The sequence below is a fragment of the Schistocerca gregaria genome, chromosome 1 (assembly GCF_023897955.1).
Source record: "Schistocerca gregaria isolate iqSchGreg1 chromosome 1, iqSchGreg1.2, whole genome shotgun sequence".
In the NCBI taxonomy this organism is placed as follows: domain Eukaryota; kingdom Metazoa; phylum Arthropoda; class Insecta; order Orthoptera; family Acrididae; genus Schistocerca; species Schistocerca gregaria.
This window is the reverse complement of record NC_064920.1, coordinates 198,075,390-198,097,874: the sequence shown is the minus strand read 5'-3', so window position 1 is coordinate 198,097,874 and position 22,485 is coordinate 198,075,390. Positions and strand designations below refer to the sequence as shown.

The following is a 22,485-nucleotide window of genomic DNA, read 5'->3' as shown; positions in this document are numbered from 1 at the left end:
TGGTAGAGTTTTGTCAGGACTGGTTGTCCCAAGGCCGTCAGTAGTTCTAATGGAATGTTGTCTACTCCGGGGGCCTTGTTTCGACTCAGGTCTTTCAGTGCTCTGTCAAACTCTTCATGCAGTATCGTATCTCCCATTTCGTCTTCATCTACATCATCTTCCATTTCCATAATATTGTCCTCAAGTACATCGCCCTTGTATAAACCTTCTATATACTCCTTCCACCTTTCTGCCTTCCCTTCTTTGCTTAGAACTGGGCTGCCATCTGAGCTCTTGATATTCATGCACGTGGTTCTCTTCTCTCCAAAGGTCTCTTTAATTTTCCTTTAGGCAGTATCTATCTTACCCCTAGTGAGATAAGCTTCTACATCCTTACATTTGTCCTCTAGCCATCCCTGTTTAGCCATTTTGCACTTCCTGTCGATCTCATTTTTGAGACGTTTGTATTCCTTTTTGCCTGCTTCATTTACTGCATTTTTATATTTTCTCCTTTCATCAATTAAATTCAATATTTCTTCTGTTACCCAAGGATTTCTAGCAGCCCTCGTCTTTGTACCTACTTTATCCTCTGCTGCCTTCACTACTACATCCCTCAGAGCTATCCATTCTTCTTCTACTGTATTTTTTCCCCTATTCCTGTCAATTGTTCCCTTATGCTCTCCCTGAAACTCTGTACAACCTCTGGTTCTTTCAGTTTATTCAGGTCCCATCTCCTTAAATTTCCACTTTTTTGCAGTTTCTTCAGTTTTAATCTACAGGTCATAACCAATAGATTGTGGTCAGAGTCCACATCTGCCCCTGGAAATGTCTTACAACTTAAAACCTGGTTCCTAAATCTCTGTCTTACCATTATATAATCTATCTGATACCTTTTAGTATCTCCAGGGTTCTTCCACGTATACAACCTTCTTTCATGATTCTTAAACCAAGTGTTAGCTATGATTAAGTTGTGCTCTGTGCAAAATTCTACTAGGCTGCTTCCTCTTTCATTTCTTAGCCCCAATCCATATTCACCTACTATGTTTCCTTCTCTCCCTTTTCCTACACTCGAATTCCAGTCACCCATTACTATTAAATTTTCGTCTCCCTTCACTATCTGAATAATTTCTTTTATTTCATCGTACTTTTCTTCAATTTCTTCATCATCTGCAGAGCTAGTTGGCATATAAACTTGTACTACTGTAGTAGGTGTGGGCTTCGTATCTATCTTGGCCACAATAATGCGTTCACTATGCCTGTGAGTTGTCTGTGCCTGAAACCGGTCGCTAGTTGGGTCTTCAATAAAAAAAAAAGCAACTGATGGTCAAGTATGCATTTTATATAGATATTTTTTGTCTGTGCATGTAAATTGTACTTCCATCCAAAGTAATTGTTTTGATTATATAAAAGGGCAGAAGTTACAGGAGCAGCTATTTTTTTCCTTATAAAATGCAATTTCTATTTTGTAAGGATAAAAAATACAAAAAAAGTTCAAATGGCTCTGAGCACTATGGGACTTAACATCTGAGGTCATCAGTCCCCTAGGACTTAGAACTACTTAAACCTAACTAACCTAAGGACATCACACACATCCAAGCCCGAGGCAGGATTCGAACCTGCGACCGTAGCGGTCGCGCGGTTCCAGACTGAAGCGCCTAGAACCGTTCGGCCACACCGGGCCGGCTTTCTGGGGTAAGATATGCTGAAAGCTCCAGTCTAACATAAAACAAGAAAGTGGGATTCGTTACCAATTCAAAATGAAATTAATAACATTTCTCACTAGCCCCTGTTTCTACAAATTATCTGAATATCTAGATTCATGAATCATAAAGTTCTGTTAGCTACAAGGCAACTGGCAATGCTAATTGTAAAACTGTATGACAAGTAATAATCCATACATATTACAAAAATGAATGTTCCACTACCGCAGAATCGATTTCAACTAAACTTGATTCATATACCACATACCATCTGGAAATAATCGCTTTCGGAGTAAAAACCACCTACCTATCAAAGTAGTGGGGGTGGCGAAAGAAATGGACCTCATGACCCAGGAAAACCCAGACTTTATTCATCCAGAATTTGTGGATAAAAGCGCATTGTGAGTTACAACAAACTTTACACCAAATTTCAAACCTCTGCAAAACTTTTTACTCGCTCACAATCCCTTTAAAATGATGGATGGTAAAAAAATTATCACTTACTACAATTTCGCTTTTCATGCAGCGAAATTGCTGTACCAGGCATAACGTTTTAATCTATCACTTCTTTACTACTAGCCGCATTGGTGGCACATTTTGCAGACAGTATTGACATATACCGATGGGTATAACTGAAAAATTATATCACAGGAGATGTGGCGTCACACACACTGTGATGCGTGAAATACAGCCGCATCACGCTCGAAGTTTTAATTTATAACTTCTGTACTACCAACTCTATTCGCAACACATTTCGCAGACAGTACTTACATATACCACTGGATGTACGTGCAAAATTTAATCATTGTACGCCACATACCTCAAGAGATATGATGTCATAAACAACTGCATGAAAACGAAACTGCAGGGTGTATTCGCTGTAGATGCAGGAGAAATATGTGTACAATTATGAGTGAAATACGTTAAATATATTTGACAAGTTCTTACGCCGACAAAGCTGCGTGTAAAAAACGCCTCCTACAACCCTGGATAGATTTCAGCCAAATAATACTTACTATCTGGGAAGGAATACTGAGAGGGTAAGAACCAGCACTCTCCTATTGGCGTGTGGTTGGTAACGTGGAGAGAAAAGGTGTTGAGGAGATGGACAGACAAAGAGGAGAGTAGGAGGAGACTGACACAGATGGGTGGAAATAGACAGAGATGGGTGGGGGTGGGGGGGGGGGGAGAAAGGGAGAGTGAAGGGAAAAGAGACGGAGATGGAGGGAGAGAGGGGTAAGGAGAAGATGGACAGAGGGAGGGAACGGAGAAGACGGACAGAGAGAGAGGTAGAAGAGACAGGAAGAGAGAAGGGGATGGAGGACTTAAATAAATAGAAGAGTGAAATAAATACATACCAGACAGTACTGGGTACGGAGCTAGAGTACTAGAAACAGAACTCAGTATTTGTAGATGTAAAAATGGTTTCCTTGAAAAATGAGATTATCATCAAGTAAATATTAAAATAGTGACGGCAGTTAAATAACGACTGTATAGTAAAACAGAGGTGACAACAAGTTTTTCCAAAAATTTTGATAGCATAATAAGCAGTTATAGTTTATTGTTTCATGTTAATGTCTACCTAGACTCATTTCGCATCGCCAGATGTTCTCCTTCTTGATGTGATCTACAGAACATCATGCGTGAATGAATTTTAAAAATTTCGCATTCTGAGTTACCTCAATGAAAATGGTCTACTGAAACATAGTCATCACAGATTCAGAAAATATCACTCACGTGCTACACAACTAGCACTTTATTCATGCCAAATAATGAATGCTATCGACTAGGAATCTCAAATTGCTTCCATATTTCTAGATTCCAGAAGACCTTTGACATTGTTCCTCACAAGCATCTTCCAGTCTAATCGCATTCCAGTGGGTCACCTCAGTTGTGCGAAGTAGCTCGTGACTTCCTGTCAGGAGGGTCACAGTTCATAGTAATTGGTCGTCAGGTAAACAGAAATGATGTCTTGCATTCCCCAAGGAAGTGTTATAAGCTTGTTGTTCCTAATCTACAGAAATGACTTAGAAAACGATCTGAGGCGCCCTCTTATATCATTTACAGATGATGCTCTCATTTACCATCTAGTAAAGTCCTCAGAAGATCAAAACCAATTACAGAGTGACTCAGACACAATATCTGAATGGGGCAATAAGTGGCAATTGTCTCTGAGTATGAAGAACTGTGAGGTCACCCATATGAGTACTAAAAGACATCCATTAAATTTCAGAATATAAGATACTGCATAAATTTAAAAAATTGTCAATTGAACTAAATATCTAAGGATTGCAATTATGAAAAACTAAAATTGGAATGATCACATATATAATGATGTGAGAAAAGTGAAACAAATACTCTTATTCTCTCTATATGTATCTGTCATATGTATAAAACAGAGTGTATGTGTATATGTATGTATGCCCAGGATCTCCTCCAAAACCCCTGGACTGATTTTACCCAAATCTGGCAGAGAGACAGCAGGCCTTACAAGTTTCAGCACTGTGGCATTACCTCCTAGCTCCATTAGGAGCAGGGCTGTAGGCAAAAATGTGTTTTTCCAGCCCCTGGTGAGTAGGCTGTGTACATGACAGTCATGATTGTAGGAACAGTATAGGCCTACCAAATAAAACTGCTTTGCAGGGCAGCCAACATATCAGGTGCAAGAAACAGTTTTCCAGTCCCCAACATGTACGCTGGCCCTGCATGACAGGCATGTTGTGGGAGCAGTCTCAGCCTCTGTATTACAGGGGCTACACAAAGTGATGAGCATGGCTGGAGAAAGGTTGAGATATGTTGAGAAGGGAAAGGACAGAGAGAAGAGAGCAGGGGAAGATGCATGCCTCGGGCATGGATGTGTGTTATGTCCTTAGGTTAGTTCGGTTTAAGTAGTTCTACGTTTTAGGGGACTGATGACCTCAGATGTTAAGTCCCATAGTGCTCAGAGCCATTTGAACCATTTGAAGATGCATGAGGCGTGGCGGAAGGTGTAGAGGGGTAGTGGGCAGATGGAAAAGGAAAAGGGGGAGGTGGTAATGGAAAGAGAGAAGGTGAGAGGGATGTGGCAAGACGGAAGGTTGAGGAAGATAAGGTCAGAGAGAGGGGATGGAGGGAGGGGGAGAAGGAGACGAAAGACAGAGAGAGTTGGGAGGAGGAGATAGGCCGATAGAGTTGGGAGGATGAGGTGAACAGGCATAGGGAGGCAGAGGATGGTGAGGAGGACGTGTGTGTTCAATACGTTGCCGAACAAATACTTGGGCGAAGCTACAGGGAATAGGCTAGTTCTTTAGGTATATAAATGATCTGACAGACAGGCTGTTTGCTTATGATGCTGTGGCGTACAGGAAGGTGTCGTCGCCGGCCGCGGTTCTAGGCGCTACAGTCCGGAACCACACGATTGCTACAGTCGCAGGTTCGAATCCTGCCTCGGGCATGGATGTGTGTGATGTCTTAGGTTAGTTAGGTTTAACTAGTTCTAAGTTCTAGAGGACTGATGACCTCACATGTTAAGTCTCATAGTGCTCAGGGCCATCTGAACCATTTTGAAGGTGTCATCGTTGAGAGAGTGTAGGAGGATACAAGATAAATTATACAAAATTTCTAGCTCGTGTGCAAAGGGCAACTCGCTCTAAATGTAGAGAAATGTAAGTTAAAAAAAGTTTAAAGAATCGCGTAGTATTCAAAGTATTAGTAGTGTACCACTTAACACAGTCCCATTAATTAAATATCTGGGCGTGACGCTGAAAACGATGTTTTTGAGATCCTCAGCAAGTAGGGGTAAAGGAAGAAGACATCGAAGCAATACAGAGACAGACTGCTAGATTTGTTACCGGTATGTTCGATCAACATGCCAGTATTAAGGAGATGCTTCTTGAACTCAAGAGAGAATTCCTGGGAGGAAGACGACGTTCTTTTCGCGAAATGCCATTGAGAAAATTTAGAGAACCGGTATTTGAAGCTGATTGCAGAACGACTCTGCTGCTGCCATCGTACATTTCATGTAAGAGCTACGAAGACAAAATAAATTAGGGCTTGTACGGAAGCGTATAGCCAGTAGTTTTCTCTCGCTCTATTTGCGAGTGGAATATGAAAGCAATTGACTAGTTGTGCTACAAAGTATCCTCTGCCACGCACCATAAGGTGGCTTCTGGAGTATGTACGTAGATGTGGATGTAGACAGCGTTTTATTACCAGAACACTTAGAGGGTGCAACAAATCCACTGGCTACTATAACCTTGTCCCTTCTCTAGTAGTGTATTGCTGTGCAATGTGGGATCCTTACCACATAGAATACAGAAAAAGTTTTGTACTATAAACGGCGGAGAGAGTGTCTCGGATATGATAAGCGAGTTAGTGTGGTAATTATTAAAAGAAAGGGTTCCCGTTGCAGCGAGATCTTTTCACGAAATTTCTGTCACTAACTTTCTCCTCTGAACGCGAAAATATTCTGTTGACACCCATCTACATAGGTACAAATGATCATCGTAATAAAACGAGAGATGTCAAAGCTCACGCTGAAAGATGTAGGTGTCCGGGTTTTTCCCGTACTTTTCGAAAGTGGAGTAATAGTGAAACAATGTGCAAGTGATTCGATGAACCCTATGACAAGCACCTAAGTGTGTTTGAATGAACTCTTAACACTAAAACAATGGTCTTTTTAAGCAAAAGTACTGTCAAAACTAAAATGATTGTGATTAGTGGCACGCTATATGTAGTAATCTGTATTACCATGATTGTGGCTTATCTCATGACTATGAAAACCATATAAAAGTAATGTAAAAAAGTTGAGCACAGTATTTATGGCAATCAAGAGGCATCTAAAAACCAAAACATGAAAGCAACACATAAAAAAAATTGTGGGTGTTTTGTTGACATTGCTGTATGGAATCATGAGTTTTAAATAAAAAAAAACATGAAAGACATAGGGGAAGATCGGGGTAAATTAAAGAGAAGTGTAAGAGGAAGAACTCTGAGTTTCTCGGATAACTGCAGACTGTGTTAGTGCAGCCGTGCACTATTGTACTGCTTCCTTAGCGCGCTCAGGCATGTCTATTCAAATGGAATTTGTTGGTCATTTTGTTTCACTGAGCACAGAGGCTTGGAAGTGGAGGCTGTTTTTGTAACATTTTCCTACGGTTTAATTAGTTTCGTGTAAATATTACTTTTATATTAATGATGATTCCTCTAAAGCCTTATAAATTTACTTATTCATTAATTCCGGTTTAATGAAATTATTCTGTAAGACTTTGAGCCTGTTTCAGTCTGTATCCAAACTGTCGACTGCGGCTACGTTGGCGAATTACACAGAGGCCAAGATGGCGAATTCGTCACATACCCACCTCTCGCTGTTGCCATGCTTCTAATTCGTTTCTTATTGTATAGTCGTGGCATTTTGATTACGGGCTACATAATAAATATGAAGAAAGTGTATATAAGGAAGACAGGTCGACAGAAATGGAGCAAGAATCAATGAAAGAGGTAATGCAGAATGTAAGAAGTGGAAAGCCTGTTAATTTCTCCGCTGTAAAGTTCAACCTCCCTGAAGTTACTTTACGTCGCTATGTAAAATAAACATACTGATGGAGTAAGCTCTGCTTTTATTCGTGTTTAAACACATCTGAAAATCTCGTTTTAAATTGCTATTTTATCAATTTATTTTTGATTAAAAGTAAAATTAAAATAAAATCTTTGTCATTTCATTTTCGAAAATCTCATTGTGGACCAAATAATTCACACTGCTTATTTTGTTTCAGGATTTGCCAAAAATGTGGGCACACTTAAAAATACATTTAATTATGACCGATTACAAGAGTTGGAGCAATATGTCACCGATTTGGACTGACGAGATCCAAATTCGTTCGAACTCTCTATAATTATGCTGAATTAAGAACGTGGAGCATAAATTCAACAAGCTAAAAAGATGGCATGAACAGTGACACGAGCCTGACCAGGAGGTGTAGACGTGCTAAGGCATCTATAACAACTCCGAAATACTGCATTGATAATGGGGTAGTTACTCGCCGAAAGCTGGATCTGCTGTGATAAAGCTACAACGGAAACGATGGCTGTTTGCTGCTAATTACCATTTTGAAAGTATCTAAAAAATCTTTAGTTTTAGGAAATGTTTATGAATTTGAATATAAGTGTGATACAGGAAATAATAAGTTTTCCATAAATAAACTATTTGACGTCAAAGTAAAGGTCAGAAAAATCGTAATATAGCTTAATGTCGTCATCTTATCCGACATTCAAACTCCTTGAACGACATTTTTAAGTGTAAAAGAGCAAATCTTTCTCCATCACTTTCTCCATTTCAGCCTTTTTACCCAGGTAGATAACTGTGGTAGAAAACCCGCAAATCATGTTGCATTTAAGAAGAGATTAATGCTCTTCCTGTTACAATATATAAGCTGCGTCCTCGGTATATTCGATCTGTCTAAAAGTGGTCCAGTATCAATGCGCAATAGTCAGCTTTCTTTAGCTTTTCTTGCCCATATATCTACTTTCTCTTCCGTTATTTTATTGCGTATTAGCGTCATTCCAGATGATTCCAAACTTCGTTTGGTCCTATGTCATTGTTTTTCTTTTAATACATCATTACTTCGATTTGACAGGAACCTTACATTATGAAAAAATTACTGATCGCAAAATCAATTACTATGACGTTCATTACTGCAAAGGTTATTATTATTATTATTATTATTATTATTATTATTATTATTATTATTATCGATTTTCCTTGCTTTTATAATGTCAATTATCTTCAAGGATGCCTAGTTAAAGTTATCTTTCTAGGTAAGATAAATACGTAAATAAAATAAATGAAAAATAAATAAAAGGAAACTATGTCGAATAGCAAGTGCATTTGCAAAATTAAAACTCATTCGTTCACGACAAGGCTGTGAGATTTTTCCTTGCTCTCACATAAGCGTCTCAAATACGAAAGAGATTTTGTAAAAAAATTGAAGTGTTTTTTCTATAGATTTACTTTACTTTCATGTTCAGGCGTTCATGTGAGAAACCAATGATGAATTGTTTTTTAATGCAGAAATATTTGCGCTGATCCGAACCATGCTATTAATTAAAAGTATGGGCAAGATCAAAACTCCATACCCCATTCCTTGCCTTTTGGGGCAGCGTTCCTACATCAGCTTTTGAAGTACGTCAAACGAGCTGATTCAAAGCTTTGAACCAGTCTGTGAATTGCTCAGGCGGTAAAATGTTAGCACCGAAAAAGGAATAATCAGGCTGCTGTAATCTGAAGCCATCACGCAGGTGCAATCTGAATGGCAATTGCAAAGGTCTGTACAGAAATATCGTTGAGATCTGAGAAAAAGACTCTAACAACTTGTTCATATTTATGTGATGATGAGGATTCTCCCTGTGGCATGAAACGAGTGTTTAAGTACAGGAATGAATGAGAATTAGCTGAATTCAGATTTTTGTGTGAGACCTGCACATTTTTATTAAAATGACAGACACATTGGTCACCCGCAAACTACAGTTACACTGAACAATGGAAGCCTGCGGTATTGTAAACGGAAATAGACATCTACTGGCAAGTCCGTCCTAGGAGAAGTTGAAGTATAAAAAGTGTGTCATTTCACAATTTCGTAGTTACTCGGTTAGAAATAAACAGGATAGGTGCAGTGCCATCAATACTCGAATAAAGTGGAATTTCAGCAACCACTTTTAAGAGTCGCACACTTTGTGGAGTACCAACTGTGTTTTAGTGTGGGCGAAACCTCAACAAAACGTTAAAGCACGTACACTGAGATCAAAGAAGTACTGGATCTCCTTTTGTTCAAAACAGTTGAAATGGCTCTGAACACTATGGGACTTACCGAGCGGGGTGGCGCAGTGGTTAGCACACTGGACTCGCATTCGGGAGGACGACGGTTCAATCCCGTCTCCAGCCATCCTGATTTAGGTTTTCCGTGATTTTCCTAAATCGTTTCAGGCAAATGCCGGGATGCTTCCTTTGAAAGGGCACGGCCGATTTCCTTCCCCATCCATCCCTAACCCGAGCTTGCGCTCCGTCTCTAATGACCTCGTTGTCGACGGGACGTTAAAAAACACTAACCTAACACTAGCTATGGGACTTAACTTCTGACGTCATCAGCCCCCTAGAACTTAGAACTACTTAAACCTAACGAACCTAAGGACCTCACACAAAACCATGCCCGAGGCAGGATTCGAACCTACGACCGTAGCGGTCGCGCGGTTCCAGACTGTAGCGCCTAGAGCCGCTCGGCCGCCTCGGCCGGCTCTCCTTTTGTCTGGTGTAGTGGAGCAAATCGGCCTGGCATGAAATCTACAAGTCGTTGGAAGTTCCCTGCAGATATAGTGAGCCATATCCCCTCTATAACCGTCCATAGCTGCGAAGATGTTGCCGGTGCAGTATTTTGTGCACGAACTGCCCTCTCGATTATGTCCCGCAAATGTTCGGAAGGAGCCATGTCGGGCGATCTGAGTGTCCAGATCATTAGTTAGAATTGTCCACACTGTTCTTCAAACCAGGCGCGAACAATTATGGCCCAGAGACATTGCGTATCGTCATCCATAAAAATTCCATCTTTGTTTGGGAACATGAAGTCCTTGAATGAAATGGTCTCCAAGTAGCTGAACTTAACCATTTCCAGTCAACGATCGGGGATAAGAGTACCCAGTCCATTCCATGAAGACACAGCCCACACCATTATGGAGTCACCTTCACTTTGCACAGTGCCTTTCGACGCCCTAGATCCAAGGCTTCGTGGGATCTGCACCACACTCGAACCCTACCATCAGCTCTTACCAACTGAAATTGGGATTCATCTGAACAGACCACGGTTTTCCAGTCGTCTAGAGTCCAAGTGATATGGTCAGGAGCCCAGAAGAATTGGAGGCGACGTAGTGCTGTTAGCAGGGGCACACGAGTCGGTCGTCTGCTGACAGTCCATTAAAGCCAAATTAGGCCGGACTGTCCTAGAGGATACGTTCGTCGTACGTCCCACATTGAATTCTGCTGTTATTTCACGCATTTTTGCTTGCCTGTTACTACTGACAAATCTATGCAAATGCCGTTGCTCTTGGTCGTTAAGTGAAGGCCGTCGGCCACTGCATTGTCCGTGGTGAGAGATAATGCCTGAAACGTGGTATTCTCGGCACACTCTTCATACTGTAACTATTGAAGTCCCCAACGATCCGAAATGGAATGTCTATGCGTCTAGCTTCAACCACCATTCCAGATTCATCATCATCATCATCAGTGTTCTGCCAAAAGGCAGGTTTCCACATGGTATTTCTCCAGGCTGTCCGTTCTTCTGCCATGCTCTTCAGGTCTGAAAGTCTGTTAATTACCGTCGTGCAGGCGTAAGCTGTTTAACACGGATCACCTTAGTACAAACGACAGCTCCCAAATGCGCTCTCCTTTTATACCTTGTGTACGCTATACTACCATCATCTGTATGTGTGTATATCGCTGTCCCATGATTCTCGCCACCTCACTAAAGGAAGGATGGTTGGGTTTAACATCCAGTCGCCATCGACGTCATTAGAGACGAATTTTGTCACCTCAATGTATGTATACTGATAGCGTGATAAGAAGTGTTAGGCAATCAGCACTATGTCGTTCTACAAATAGAACCAACTAAGTAAGTGGACAAATCATCAAAATTGTAATATATTTATAGATCCTGCTCGTTGGATAAAATTACTTTCTTTCCTTTTTATTTAAAAATTGTATATCTTGCAAGACATTAGTTTGGTTGTGCCTCTAAACGACTTATAACCTAGAATACGTACACTGCACAGCAATATCAATAGGCCTCTGATGATTGTTATTGTTATTTTAATCGCTATTTTCTATGCATTGCTGTTCGTATGGAATGAAAAAAAATAAAATGAACATCATTTCTTTGAAAGAGAAATAGAAACACTATTTGTTACTTTCTATGTAGCAAACATTTTACAGTCTACGTATTTACAAACTATATATACTGTGGTTGAGTTTAAACGGAGGGGAGCAGGAGGAACTGATTTTTCGAAGACCTTAAGCCAAAAACTTTGTTAGATGTAAATACGAAGCACACCAAAGTTTCGGTATATTTGCTCATCATAACAGTCTAAATTTCAAGCGTGCCGTGTTGAGTTCTGTCACCGTTTCCCCGGTGCGACACATCCTCACATTCTCTGCTCGTTTCCGGAGCCAATTAAAGAACAATTCCAGCAGTTCGATCTGTTGTGACTTTACTACTATTAAGTAGGCAAGTAAGTAGACATCAGCTACAGATACCTCATATTTTAGTCCTCTCGATAAACATCTGCGCTTTGCCATAATCCAGTTCGTGACTATTAGCAATCGAGAGTTGACTGAGCGAGGAGAATTGCACCGGCGCTACGAAGAACATCTCTGGTTCTGAAAGCCCGAGTCAGATCTGTGGAGTGAATGTTGGGGTCCGCATCTCTGACACTCGGGAACACGTGCGAAGGTAGGTGGGTAAGATTATGCATCTCACAAGCATGTGAATTAAATGTTTTTCCTTTTTGTATTGCTTTTCAAATGTAGAATACCAGATAAATACTGAAAATATATGTAACAGTACTACTACTGCAGATGCTCGTAATTTTGGTTAATTTAAATCGATTAATGCTAGTTCCGCATTTAATTTATTTGTAGTTTGATTGTTACAGCAAACGACTCCACAACTATTAACTTCGAAAAGTACATTTTAAAGGAAATAGCGGTACTGAGGCAAATTTTTCGTAGCTTGGAGTGCTACCGAAGAAGTACTGTTTTATGACATATTTGCTAAGGCTATTTAAGGAACGCTGTATTGCGATTAAAACCTTCTGATTATCGTTTACAAGAACATATAAACGTTAAACGACACACGTAGTACTTGCGCATGGAGCGCGTGTTATCGATCCGGCGTCCAGCAGACTAGCAGAATGGCAACTTTTGAAATGAGCGAACAGGAGTGGGAGAATATTATCCACCAACATCCGCCATCATAGAAGTGTTTCAAAGAGATATTCATGTTTAGTAAGGTTTTCAGTAGCACAGTAATATCATCAATGATGACAACGACAAAATACATGGACACTAACGTGAATTGTCGCATTTAACCTCCGATCAGGAAAATAAAAATAAGTTTATTCCCAGCGTACGCAATAAAGCTTGTTTCGTATGCATCTCACTTTAAAAGACTGGTTTCCTGTAGCAGATATTGCGGTGCTTTAAGTATTGCCTGGTACCGATGTCATTGCAGTAGTACTTAACGTCTGGTAGTAAGGTTAGTCGCTCGTCACATTTCGCTTAACTGTGAGTTTTCAACAACTCAATTTCTTTGAAAAGTGAGAAAATAAGGCTGGTTAGCGACTCGTTTTTATTTTCATTTGCGTATTTGAATGAGATACGTTTAATATGCCGATATAAAAAGTTTTATATACATTGTTAATTTAAGTATGAAAACATAACAACGGCCGAGATATCGAAAACCGAATGAAGTAACTCTCTAGCAAGATATAAACCATTTAGTTTTCCCGTCATTCATAAGCAAATTTACTTTCTAACAGCGCATCTCTCGACATTCTTATTGTGCAAATCGCACACAAAGCGAATTAACATTAACGGAGTATAGACGAATTAACTCTAGCTGAGGAATTACTTTAGGAAATGAGTGCCGTTAAGTGTTGGGTACGCTGTGCAGCCAGCACGTGCCGAAGTAAACACGCTATTTGATCGATTTACCGATTTCTCCCGACTGAGAACCGGAGCGAAGCGCGGCAGTGCGGAAAAAAAATACACTAAGGGGAATTGTAATTTACATACCGCTACTTCCAAGTCTCGGTTGGTACCATCGGTGGTGTAAACAAATACGTGGCCAAGTGCGAGTGCTCTGGGCTCGTTACAAACTTAGTTCATCCACCGTGGAAATCGAGAATCTCAACCAATTTTGCCTGTTATCGATATCGATACTGCCAAGATGTTGGTCTCGGGAATTCCAAGACCTTTTCTAAATGTCTATATCAGTTCCTCAGACTACAAAACGAAGCGAGCAGGGGACTTCAGTTTCCATGTGTAGAGAGAGAAGATTTAATAAATTTTTTTGATCTACTTGCTAAAACATGACTACAACCTATATTGTATGTTTCTGTGCAATAATATTCCTCTATTACGCTTTTCACGGATGATGAACGCAATGTACATTCAAAAGGCAAAAGATATTTTTATGTGATATAATTATAGTTTAACAAGTTTCAGATTTTTACTTCTACTGTGAAATCTTGCTTCTTGCCGAATTTCATGATTCAAGATCAACGGGAAGTAACGCTATACGTTTTGATGAGTGAGTTTGTCAATAACAAAACATGTATCATGAATCACCGAATCTGTTGATTGCTTAAATTTTTTACAGCACCAAGAGACCATAGACCCTAGTATGTAACATAAATTTGGCTTGAAACGTCAAACTTTTCCAAAGAAAAAGTGTTTTAATAGACGAACAGACAAACACTCAGACGGATAAAAATGACAAAAAAATTATTTTAGTGTCATATAATTTCAGATTATTAATTTTCGATTTTTTTCCTTTACTTGTACTGTGAAACATTGCTTCTTGCCAAATTTCATGATTCTAAGTCATCTGGAAGCACCCTACAGGTTTTAATGAGTGAGTTTTAGAGTATTAAACTGTCACGTAAATGGTCGTATCTTCTGATTGAACTGACCTAGAAGGTTAAAGGTTTTACAGCGCCAAGGGCCTGTAGACTTTAATATGTGACTTAAATTTGAAGTAGATGTCTACGCGTTCCTGAGGAAAAGAGTTCTTAACAGTCGGACAGACAGACAATGACTGACGGACAGAAAAGCTATCCTATAATGGTCTATAATGGTTCCGTTTAATTCGAGAATAGCCCTTTTGTGGAGGTTAATAATATTACGAGAGGTGTAGTCGTGGTACCTATAGACAAGCTATACACTCTACCGCCGCAGACTCCCGACAGCTGACAGCACTGTTACCAGCTTTCAACGGAACCACACGTACGCTGCAGGCGGAAACAATAGTCCCCTATGGAGCTCCGGCAACAAAAAGGCATTACCATAGTAACGTTTCGTTGACTGCTATACACGTGGTCCTGTTGGATGTAGTAAGCTGTTCTCTTCCATCAACCTTTGAACTCACACAGCCGGTTATAGGGGAATCTACAGTATAATGTAGATTCCGAACAACGGCGCCGACGTGCATTTTTCACAACATGCATTACTAGAGAAGAAAGAGGTAATCGGCGACAGAAAACGGATTAAAATCGCTGTAAGGTAAGTAGCCATGCTGATGCCGCAAGAAGTGCACATGAAAGACTAACGTGGAGAACAGTATCAATCCTGCTTGTGGACTGAAGACCATAACATGGAACGGGAGTGCATGACATAATGCTACTAATACTTGTATGAAAGAGCTATTAAGAATGCAACATTTTTGGTACGATTTGTACAATAACAATTAAGAGAACTGAGACGTAGGCAATAAGAATGCCCAGTAATGCTTTATAGAAAGGTTTTATCTGAAGTGTTTTGACTGTAATCGCATTTCCTGTGATCTTAACTGCTCTTCTCTTTGCTTGTCCGGTGTTCACGTGCAATTCTTTCGCACTGAAAAGCGGTCATCAAGCTAGGCACGTTTTCTTTTCAACGTATTTACTTTATAAAAATGTTTTATTTAAGAAAAAAATACATTCAAGTTATTTCTCAGTAGTTTCACACGAAATTTAATTTTCAGTTGTTTTGTCTTGTGTCTCAACTACTTCTATGATTTTTATAAGAACTTAACACTGCTGTCCGCACGTATCGTACAAATTTATTCGCATGGCGCCGGCAGCGCTAATTCGGATTACTTGGCTTGTCGCCGCGCGGGATTAGCCGAGCGGTCCCAGGCGCTGCAGTCGTGGACTATGTGCGGCTGGTCCCAGCGGAGGTTGGAATCCCCCCTTAGGTATGGGTGTGTGTGTGTTTGTCCTCAGGGTAATTTAGGTTAAGTAGTATGTAAGCTTAGGGACTGATGACCTTGGCAGTTAAGCTCCATAAGATTTCACACACATTTGAACATTTTGAACTTGGCTTGTCGCCTGCCGCTTGTCGCCGTTCCGTTGATGACGAGCTTCAAACACATTGAATTTTGCGCGTTTTAATTTTTCTGGAAATCCTCTATTTTGCCGTATCGTTCCACAAACTCGAATTTTCTTTTCAAGTAACTTCTCTGCAAGTTCTACACTGTTCTGATAATTATCCATGTAGAGGTGATGCCACTTTCCACAAAAAGGTGTCAATAGTTCCATCACTGTTTTTGCTAAAGGTTGTCCAGCGCCGGAATGTATCTTGACTGAGGAAATGTACTCTGTACTCGAATCACACAGTTCCCGAATGAGTATGCCATATGATTGTTAACTTCAAAATTTAACTGTCAACGCCAACGGTATCATTCCTTCATCAATTGAAATGTTTTGACTTACATTAAACGTTTCTTTAAACTTTTTTGAAAAATAACCAATTACGAATTGCACTTTGAAAAGCCGGTCGGCGTTACCCGGTTTATTGTTGCTGTCGGAAAAATGTAAAAATGATAATATTTGTCTGAATCGGTTTCGGGGCATAGTTTTGCGAAATATCGGTGTGTCTATCAACGGATTCGTTGACCAGCAATAATCGACCCTTGCTTTTTTTTTCAGTTCCCATAAGGATAGTAAGCCCAAACCATTTTCTAAGTTCGGGTCCCGTAACGTCGACAAATTTGGCATTTTTTAAATCCAGTTTACTTCTATTGTAATTTTGACTGTAATACTTTTGGTTTCGTTGCTAAAATATTCAAATATATCGTTCCCAATAAGAATTCTACGATATCCACGACCCCATGTGTGTCTTTGGGAAATATGTGTGGACCCGGAGATCCTTCAAATTTATTATTGGTCCTCAGTAAATCATAGTCTGTCTTCTTCGTCTGATTCATCCGAATCAGTTGGCAACCGAAGCGTTCGCCGAATTCTTCTTGGACGTATTTCACCATCTTCCGACAATTCTGCTTCACTTTCATTTTTTTCCGGAACGTCAGACAAGACGTTCGCGCATTCACCGTAAATAATCGTATCGTCTCTTCCGTCTGCCATGATGAAAGTGCACATGTACTCATAACAAAAAACTTGATGACGTGTATTGTTACCTAAAAAAACACCAACAGATTGAAAAGATACTAAATTGCTGTCGCGATACTATGCACACGATACCACTGTGGTGTCGCCGACCGTTGACCGCTATTTCGCGCAGGACACCACTGTGGTGTCGCCGGATGGCAAAGTGTTATGATCAGGTAAAGAAGAATGTGACTTTATAGCCCCGCACAAAGATGTGTTTGCTTCATTTTCATCTGTGTTAGACAATGCAGCTTAGGCAACGGCCTTGCCGCAGTGGATACACCGAAGTTAAGCGCTGTCGGGCGTGGACGGCACTTGGATAGGTGACCATCCAGGCCGCCATGCGCTATTGCCATTTTTCGGCGTGCACTCAGCCTCGTGATGCCAACTGAGGAGCTACTCGAGCGAATGGTAGCGGCTTCGGTAAAGAATACCATCATAACGACCGGGAGAGCGGTGTGCTGAGCCCACGACCCTCCTATCCGCATCCTCCATGGAGGATGACACGGCGGTCGGATGTTCCCGGTAGGCCACTCGTGGCCTGAAGTCATAGACAATCCACCTTACTTTGTGTGCCAGGGCGCACTTCAGGTACCAGTATCAATCTCCCCACTCTATTCCTCTACCATTCGGGAATGATGTGCGAAAAGAAGGATTGTCGGTAAGCGTCCATGCTAATTCAAATTTCTCTGTTCTGACTGTCGTAACCAACTCGCTGGATGTTCGTGAGAGGAAGTGATACGTTGCCTGGCTCTTCTCGGAACGTACTCAGTCGCAGTTGTTAACAGTAACGCTCTCCGCGATACCTAACGCGTTTCTACAGTGTCTGTCACTGTAATTTGATAAACATCTCCCTAACGCTCTCACTCTTGCTAAGCAAACACGTTAAGAATTGCGCCGCTATTCTGTAGGTGTTCTCTATATCCCATGTTAATAATACCTACTAAGGTGGTGGTGGTGGTTAGTGTTTAACGTCCCGTCGACAACGAGGCCATTAGAGACGGACCGCAAGCTCGGGTTAGGGAAGGATTGGGAAGGAAATCGGCCGTGCCCTTTCAGAGGAACCATCCCGGCATTTGCCTGAAACGATTTAGGGAAATCACGGAAAACCTAAATCAGGATGGCTGGAGACGGGATTGAACCGTCGTCCTCCCGAATGCGAGTCTAGTGTGCTAACCACTGCGCCACCTCGCTCGGTATATCTACTAAGGGCCTATGGCTGACGAGAAACACTTAAAAGAGTGTTTCGTAAGCCACTTCTTTTGTGGACAAGTTATATTTCTTTGGGATTTTTCCAGTGAATCTCAGTCAGTCATTTGCTTTCCGATACCAATTTTGTGGTCGATTCACAATTGGTCACTCCGGATGCATATTCCAGTAACTGATCATTAATTTTGTACCACGAACAATAACGGATGTTACAGCCTACTTATAAGCAAAACACTTCCGTAGAGGATAGCGAGGATCCTTCAAGCACGTTTCGGATTTCGGTCGCGGAAAAATACACTGAAGTGCCAAAGAACCTGGTATAGGCATGCATATTCAAATACAGAGATACATAAACAGGCAGAATATGGCGCTGCGGTCGGCAACACCTGTACACCACAAGTGTCTGGCGCAGTTGTTAGATCAGTTACTGCTGTTGCCGTTGAGACAGGTTATTAAGATTTAAATGAGTTTGAATGTGGTGTTATAGTCGGCGGACGAGCGATGGGACACAGCGTCTTGGAGGTAGCGATGAAGTGGGGATTTTCCCGTACGGCCATTTTACGAGTGTACTCTGAATATCAGGATTCCGGTAAAACATCAGATCTCTGGCATTGCTGTGGCCGGGAAAGCTTCTGCAAAAAAAGGACCAACGACGACTGAAGAGAATCGTTCTACGTGACAGAAGTGCATCCCCTTCGCAAATTGCTGCAGATTTCAGTGCTGCGCCATCAACAAGTGTCAGCGTGCAACCATTCTACAAAACATAATCGATGAGGGCTTTTGGAACCGAAGGCCCACTCGTGTACCCTTTATGACTGCTTTACACCTTGCCTAAGCCCGTCAACACCAAAATTGGACTGTTGGTGACTGGAACCATGTTGTCCGGTCGGACGAGTCTCGTTCCAAATTGTATCGAACGGATAGACGTGTACGGGTGTGGAGACAACCTCATAAATCCACAGACCCTGCATGTCATCAGGGGACTGTTCAAGCTGGTGGAGGCTCTATAATGGTGTGGGATTGTGCTGTTGCAGCGATATGGGACTTCTGATACGTCTAGATACGATTCTGACAGGTGACACGTACATAAACATCCTGTCTGATTAGCTGCATCCATTCATGTCCATTGTGCATACCGACGGACTTGGGCAATTCGAGTAGAACAATGCGACACCCCACACGTCCAGAATTGTTAAAGAGTGGCTCCAGCAACACTCTTCGTAGTTTAAACACTTCTGCTGGCCACCAAACTTCGCAGACATGAACATTATTGAACATATGTGGGATGCCTTGCAACGTGCTGCTCAGAAGATATCTCCACCCTCTCGTACTCTTAAGGATTTATGGACAGCCCTGCAGGAGTAATGGTGTCAGTTCCCTCCAGCACTACAGACATTAGTCGAGTCCATGCAGTTGTGACACTTCTGCATGCATCACAGGGCCCGCATGACTTTTGTCACTTCAGTGTATACTGCGAACATTGACAGTCCTCGATAGCCTTGAAGTTCCTTCAGCATGCGTGAGTTTCGTCCCATTAAAGAAGACATGTTGTGTTCTATTTGTTCAGAAATTGTGAACATCTTAAACCTGATAAGATATCCCGTAAGGTCGTAATTTGTTCTCTAAGCGACGGTGCGGAAGTGCATAGAGTGATATACTTATATGGATATGTTGTCTGTTCTTTCGGACATGTCCGAAAGAATAGACACCATATCCATATAAGTATATAGTTCTGGCAACACCGTCCATGACCTTCTTCTTCTGTGCGGATGCACGCATATTCCCCGAACTCTTACGGGACTTGGTAAGAATGTCTCCCACGAGTAATGAGTGTGTTGGGGTGGGACACTACGAATGTAGTGTGTGGACATACAAGGTGAGAATGTGGGTCTTGCGGGAGGTGTGCACGAGATAGTCACTGCAGTCGCACTATCCTATGTGCCCTCGGTGGCTCAGATGGTCATCCGCCTCCGTGCCGGCACGGTAATTCAGCGTATTCGGTCAGAGGGTTAGCTGCTCTCTGTAATAAAAAAAAAAAAAAAAAAAAAAAAAACTGAGTTAATGGATCAAGAACGAACTGAAACGGGTGTCTTGCGACGTCCGCACCGAGTAGATGTAACGAACGAAAAAACGAACAAAATGAGATAGCGTAGCGGTAGCATTACCGCATATCACGCAGGGGAGCTGGGTTCGATTCCCGGCAGGGGACTGGGTGTTGTGTGTCCTTCATCATCATTTTAAGCCGACACGGTAGCTACCCTCTGTAATAAAAGACTGAGTGAACGGATCAACAAAGAACCTGAACTGCTGTCATCGGACGTCCGCCACGAACAAATTCATCGACCAATATAGAGCAAAAACGAGATTTAAAAATTAATATGGATAGAGCGTCTATCATGTAAGCAGAAGATCCCAGGTTCGAGTACCGGTCGGGGCACACATTTTCACCTCTCCCCGTTGATAATAATCAACGCCCGTTAGCAGCAGAAGGTATTAATACTATTATAATTGCATAGAATCAGTTTTGAAAGTCAGGTAATACGTGGCCGTCATCTGCTAGCTTCTGGATCTCACAGACTAACCGAGCTTCACAAGATTACTGTTTGCAGTATCCATATTGTTATCACAGATGTTCTCCAGTGTGGTCATAATATACAAATATATAAAATGTATTCTGTAACTACAGAAAAGATGGCGACATCGGTATAGGCTCAAAGCTATGCGTTTTTGTCCGACGATACTGTTCGGAAACGGGAATTACATGCGGGTGTTTTTTTTTTTTTTTTTCAATCGCATGGAACACTTCATTGCTTTAACGATTTACAAAAAGCTTATGCCAGTTGAAATTACTGTTTTAACCAAATACGTTGTTGCTCTATGATTATTAAATACTGTTGTCAAGATTACTACCTTTCGTGACAATTTGTTTAACGGCAACCAACAAGAAGAGCCTTTCGACAGAACGCCGTTGAGTATTCAAAGAGCGTACAGTTGAAATTACTGTTATAACGAAATACGTCGTTGCCCTGTGATTATTCAAAAATTGTTTAAATGGCTCTGACAAGTATGGGACTTAACATCTGAGGTTATCAGTCCCCTAGAACTTAGAAATACGTAAACCTAACTAACCTAAGGACATCACACACATCCATGCCCGAGACAGGATTCGAACCTGTGATCGTAGCGGTCGCGCGGTTCCAGACTGAAGCGCCTAGAACCTCTCGGCCACCCGGCCGGCGATTATTAATCACTTGGCAAGATTAATACCTTTCGACAGAGCGCCGTTGAATTTCCTGTTATTGTTAACGTGCGCCATTGAATCACAATTTGTTTAACGGCAAACCAGAAGAAGAGCCTTTCGACAGAGCGCCGTTGAGTGCTCAATCAGCATACAGTTGAAAATACTGTTATTACCAAACGTTTTACAGCCACTAGCAGTTGTACTCTGGGCTTGTGACTTGGTTGCTTACATAGTTTTAGCGTTGTCAGCAAGATAACATAGTTCTAGTTTTATACATACACTCCTGGAAATTGAAATAAGAACACCGTGAATTCATTGTCCCAGGAAGGGGAAACTTTATTGACACATTCCTGGGGTCAGATACATCACATGATCACACTGACAGAACCACAGGCACATAGATACAGGCAACAGAGCATGCACAATGTCGGAACTAGTACAGTGTATATCCACCTTTCGCAGCAATGCAGGCTGCTATTCTCCCATGGAGACGATCGTAGAGATGCTGGATGTTGTCCTGTGGAACGGCTTGCCATGCCATTTCCACCTGGCGCCTCAGTTGGACCAGCGTTCGCGCTGGACGTGCAGACCGCGTGAGACGACGCTTCATCCAGTCCCAAAAATGCTCAATGGGGGACAGATCCGGAGATCTTGTTGGCCAGGGTAGTTGACTTACACCTTCTAGAGCACGTTGTGTGGCACGGGATACATGCGGACGTGCATTGTCCTGTTGGAACAGCAAGTTCCCTTGCCGGTCTAGGAATGGTAGAACGATGGGTTCGATGACGGTTTGGATGTACCGTGCACTATTCAGTGTCCCCTCGAGGATCACCAGAGGTGTACGGCCAGTGTAGGAGATCGCTCCCCACACCATGATGCCGGGTGTTGGCCCTGTGTGCCTCGGTCGTATGCAGTCCTGATTGTGGCGCACACCTGCACGGTGCCAAACACGCATACGACCATCATTGGCACCAAGGCAGAAGCGACTCTCATCGCTGAAGACGACACGTCTCCATTCGTCCGTCCATTCACGCCTGTCGCGACACCGCTGGAGGCGGGCTGCACGATGTTGGGGCGTGAGAGGAAGACGGCCTAACGGTGTGCGGGACCGTAGCCCAGCTTCATGGAGACGGTTGCGAATGGTCCTCGCCAATACCCCAGGAGCAACAGTGTCCCTAATTTGCTGGG

At 41.9% G+C, this 22,485-nt stretch overlaps 1 protein-coding gene across 4 annotated transcripts in view; it reads left to right on the top strand.

Moving 5' to 3' along the window:
• The first annotated feature begins 12,090 nt into the window (after positions 1-12,090).
• Positions 12,091-22,485, top strand: part of LOC126336586 (organic cation transporter protein-like) — an 80,666-nt gene continuing 70,271 nt past the window's right edge. For 2 of the 4 annotated variants that reach the window (XM_050000465.1, XM_050000448.1), the window contains exon 1: positions 12,091-12,155. In XM_050000465.1, coding sequence (XP_049856422.1) covers positions 12,109-12,155 — 47 coding nt within the window. In that variant the 5' untranslated portion in view covers positions 12,091-12,108. The remainder of the gene's footprint in view (positions 12,156-22,485) is intronic. The other 2 variants (XM_050000471.1, XM_050000457.1) reach the window with 1 other exon arrangement.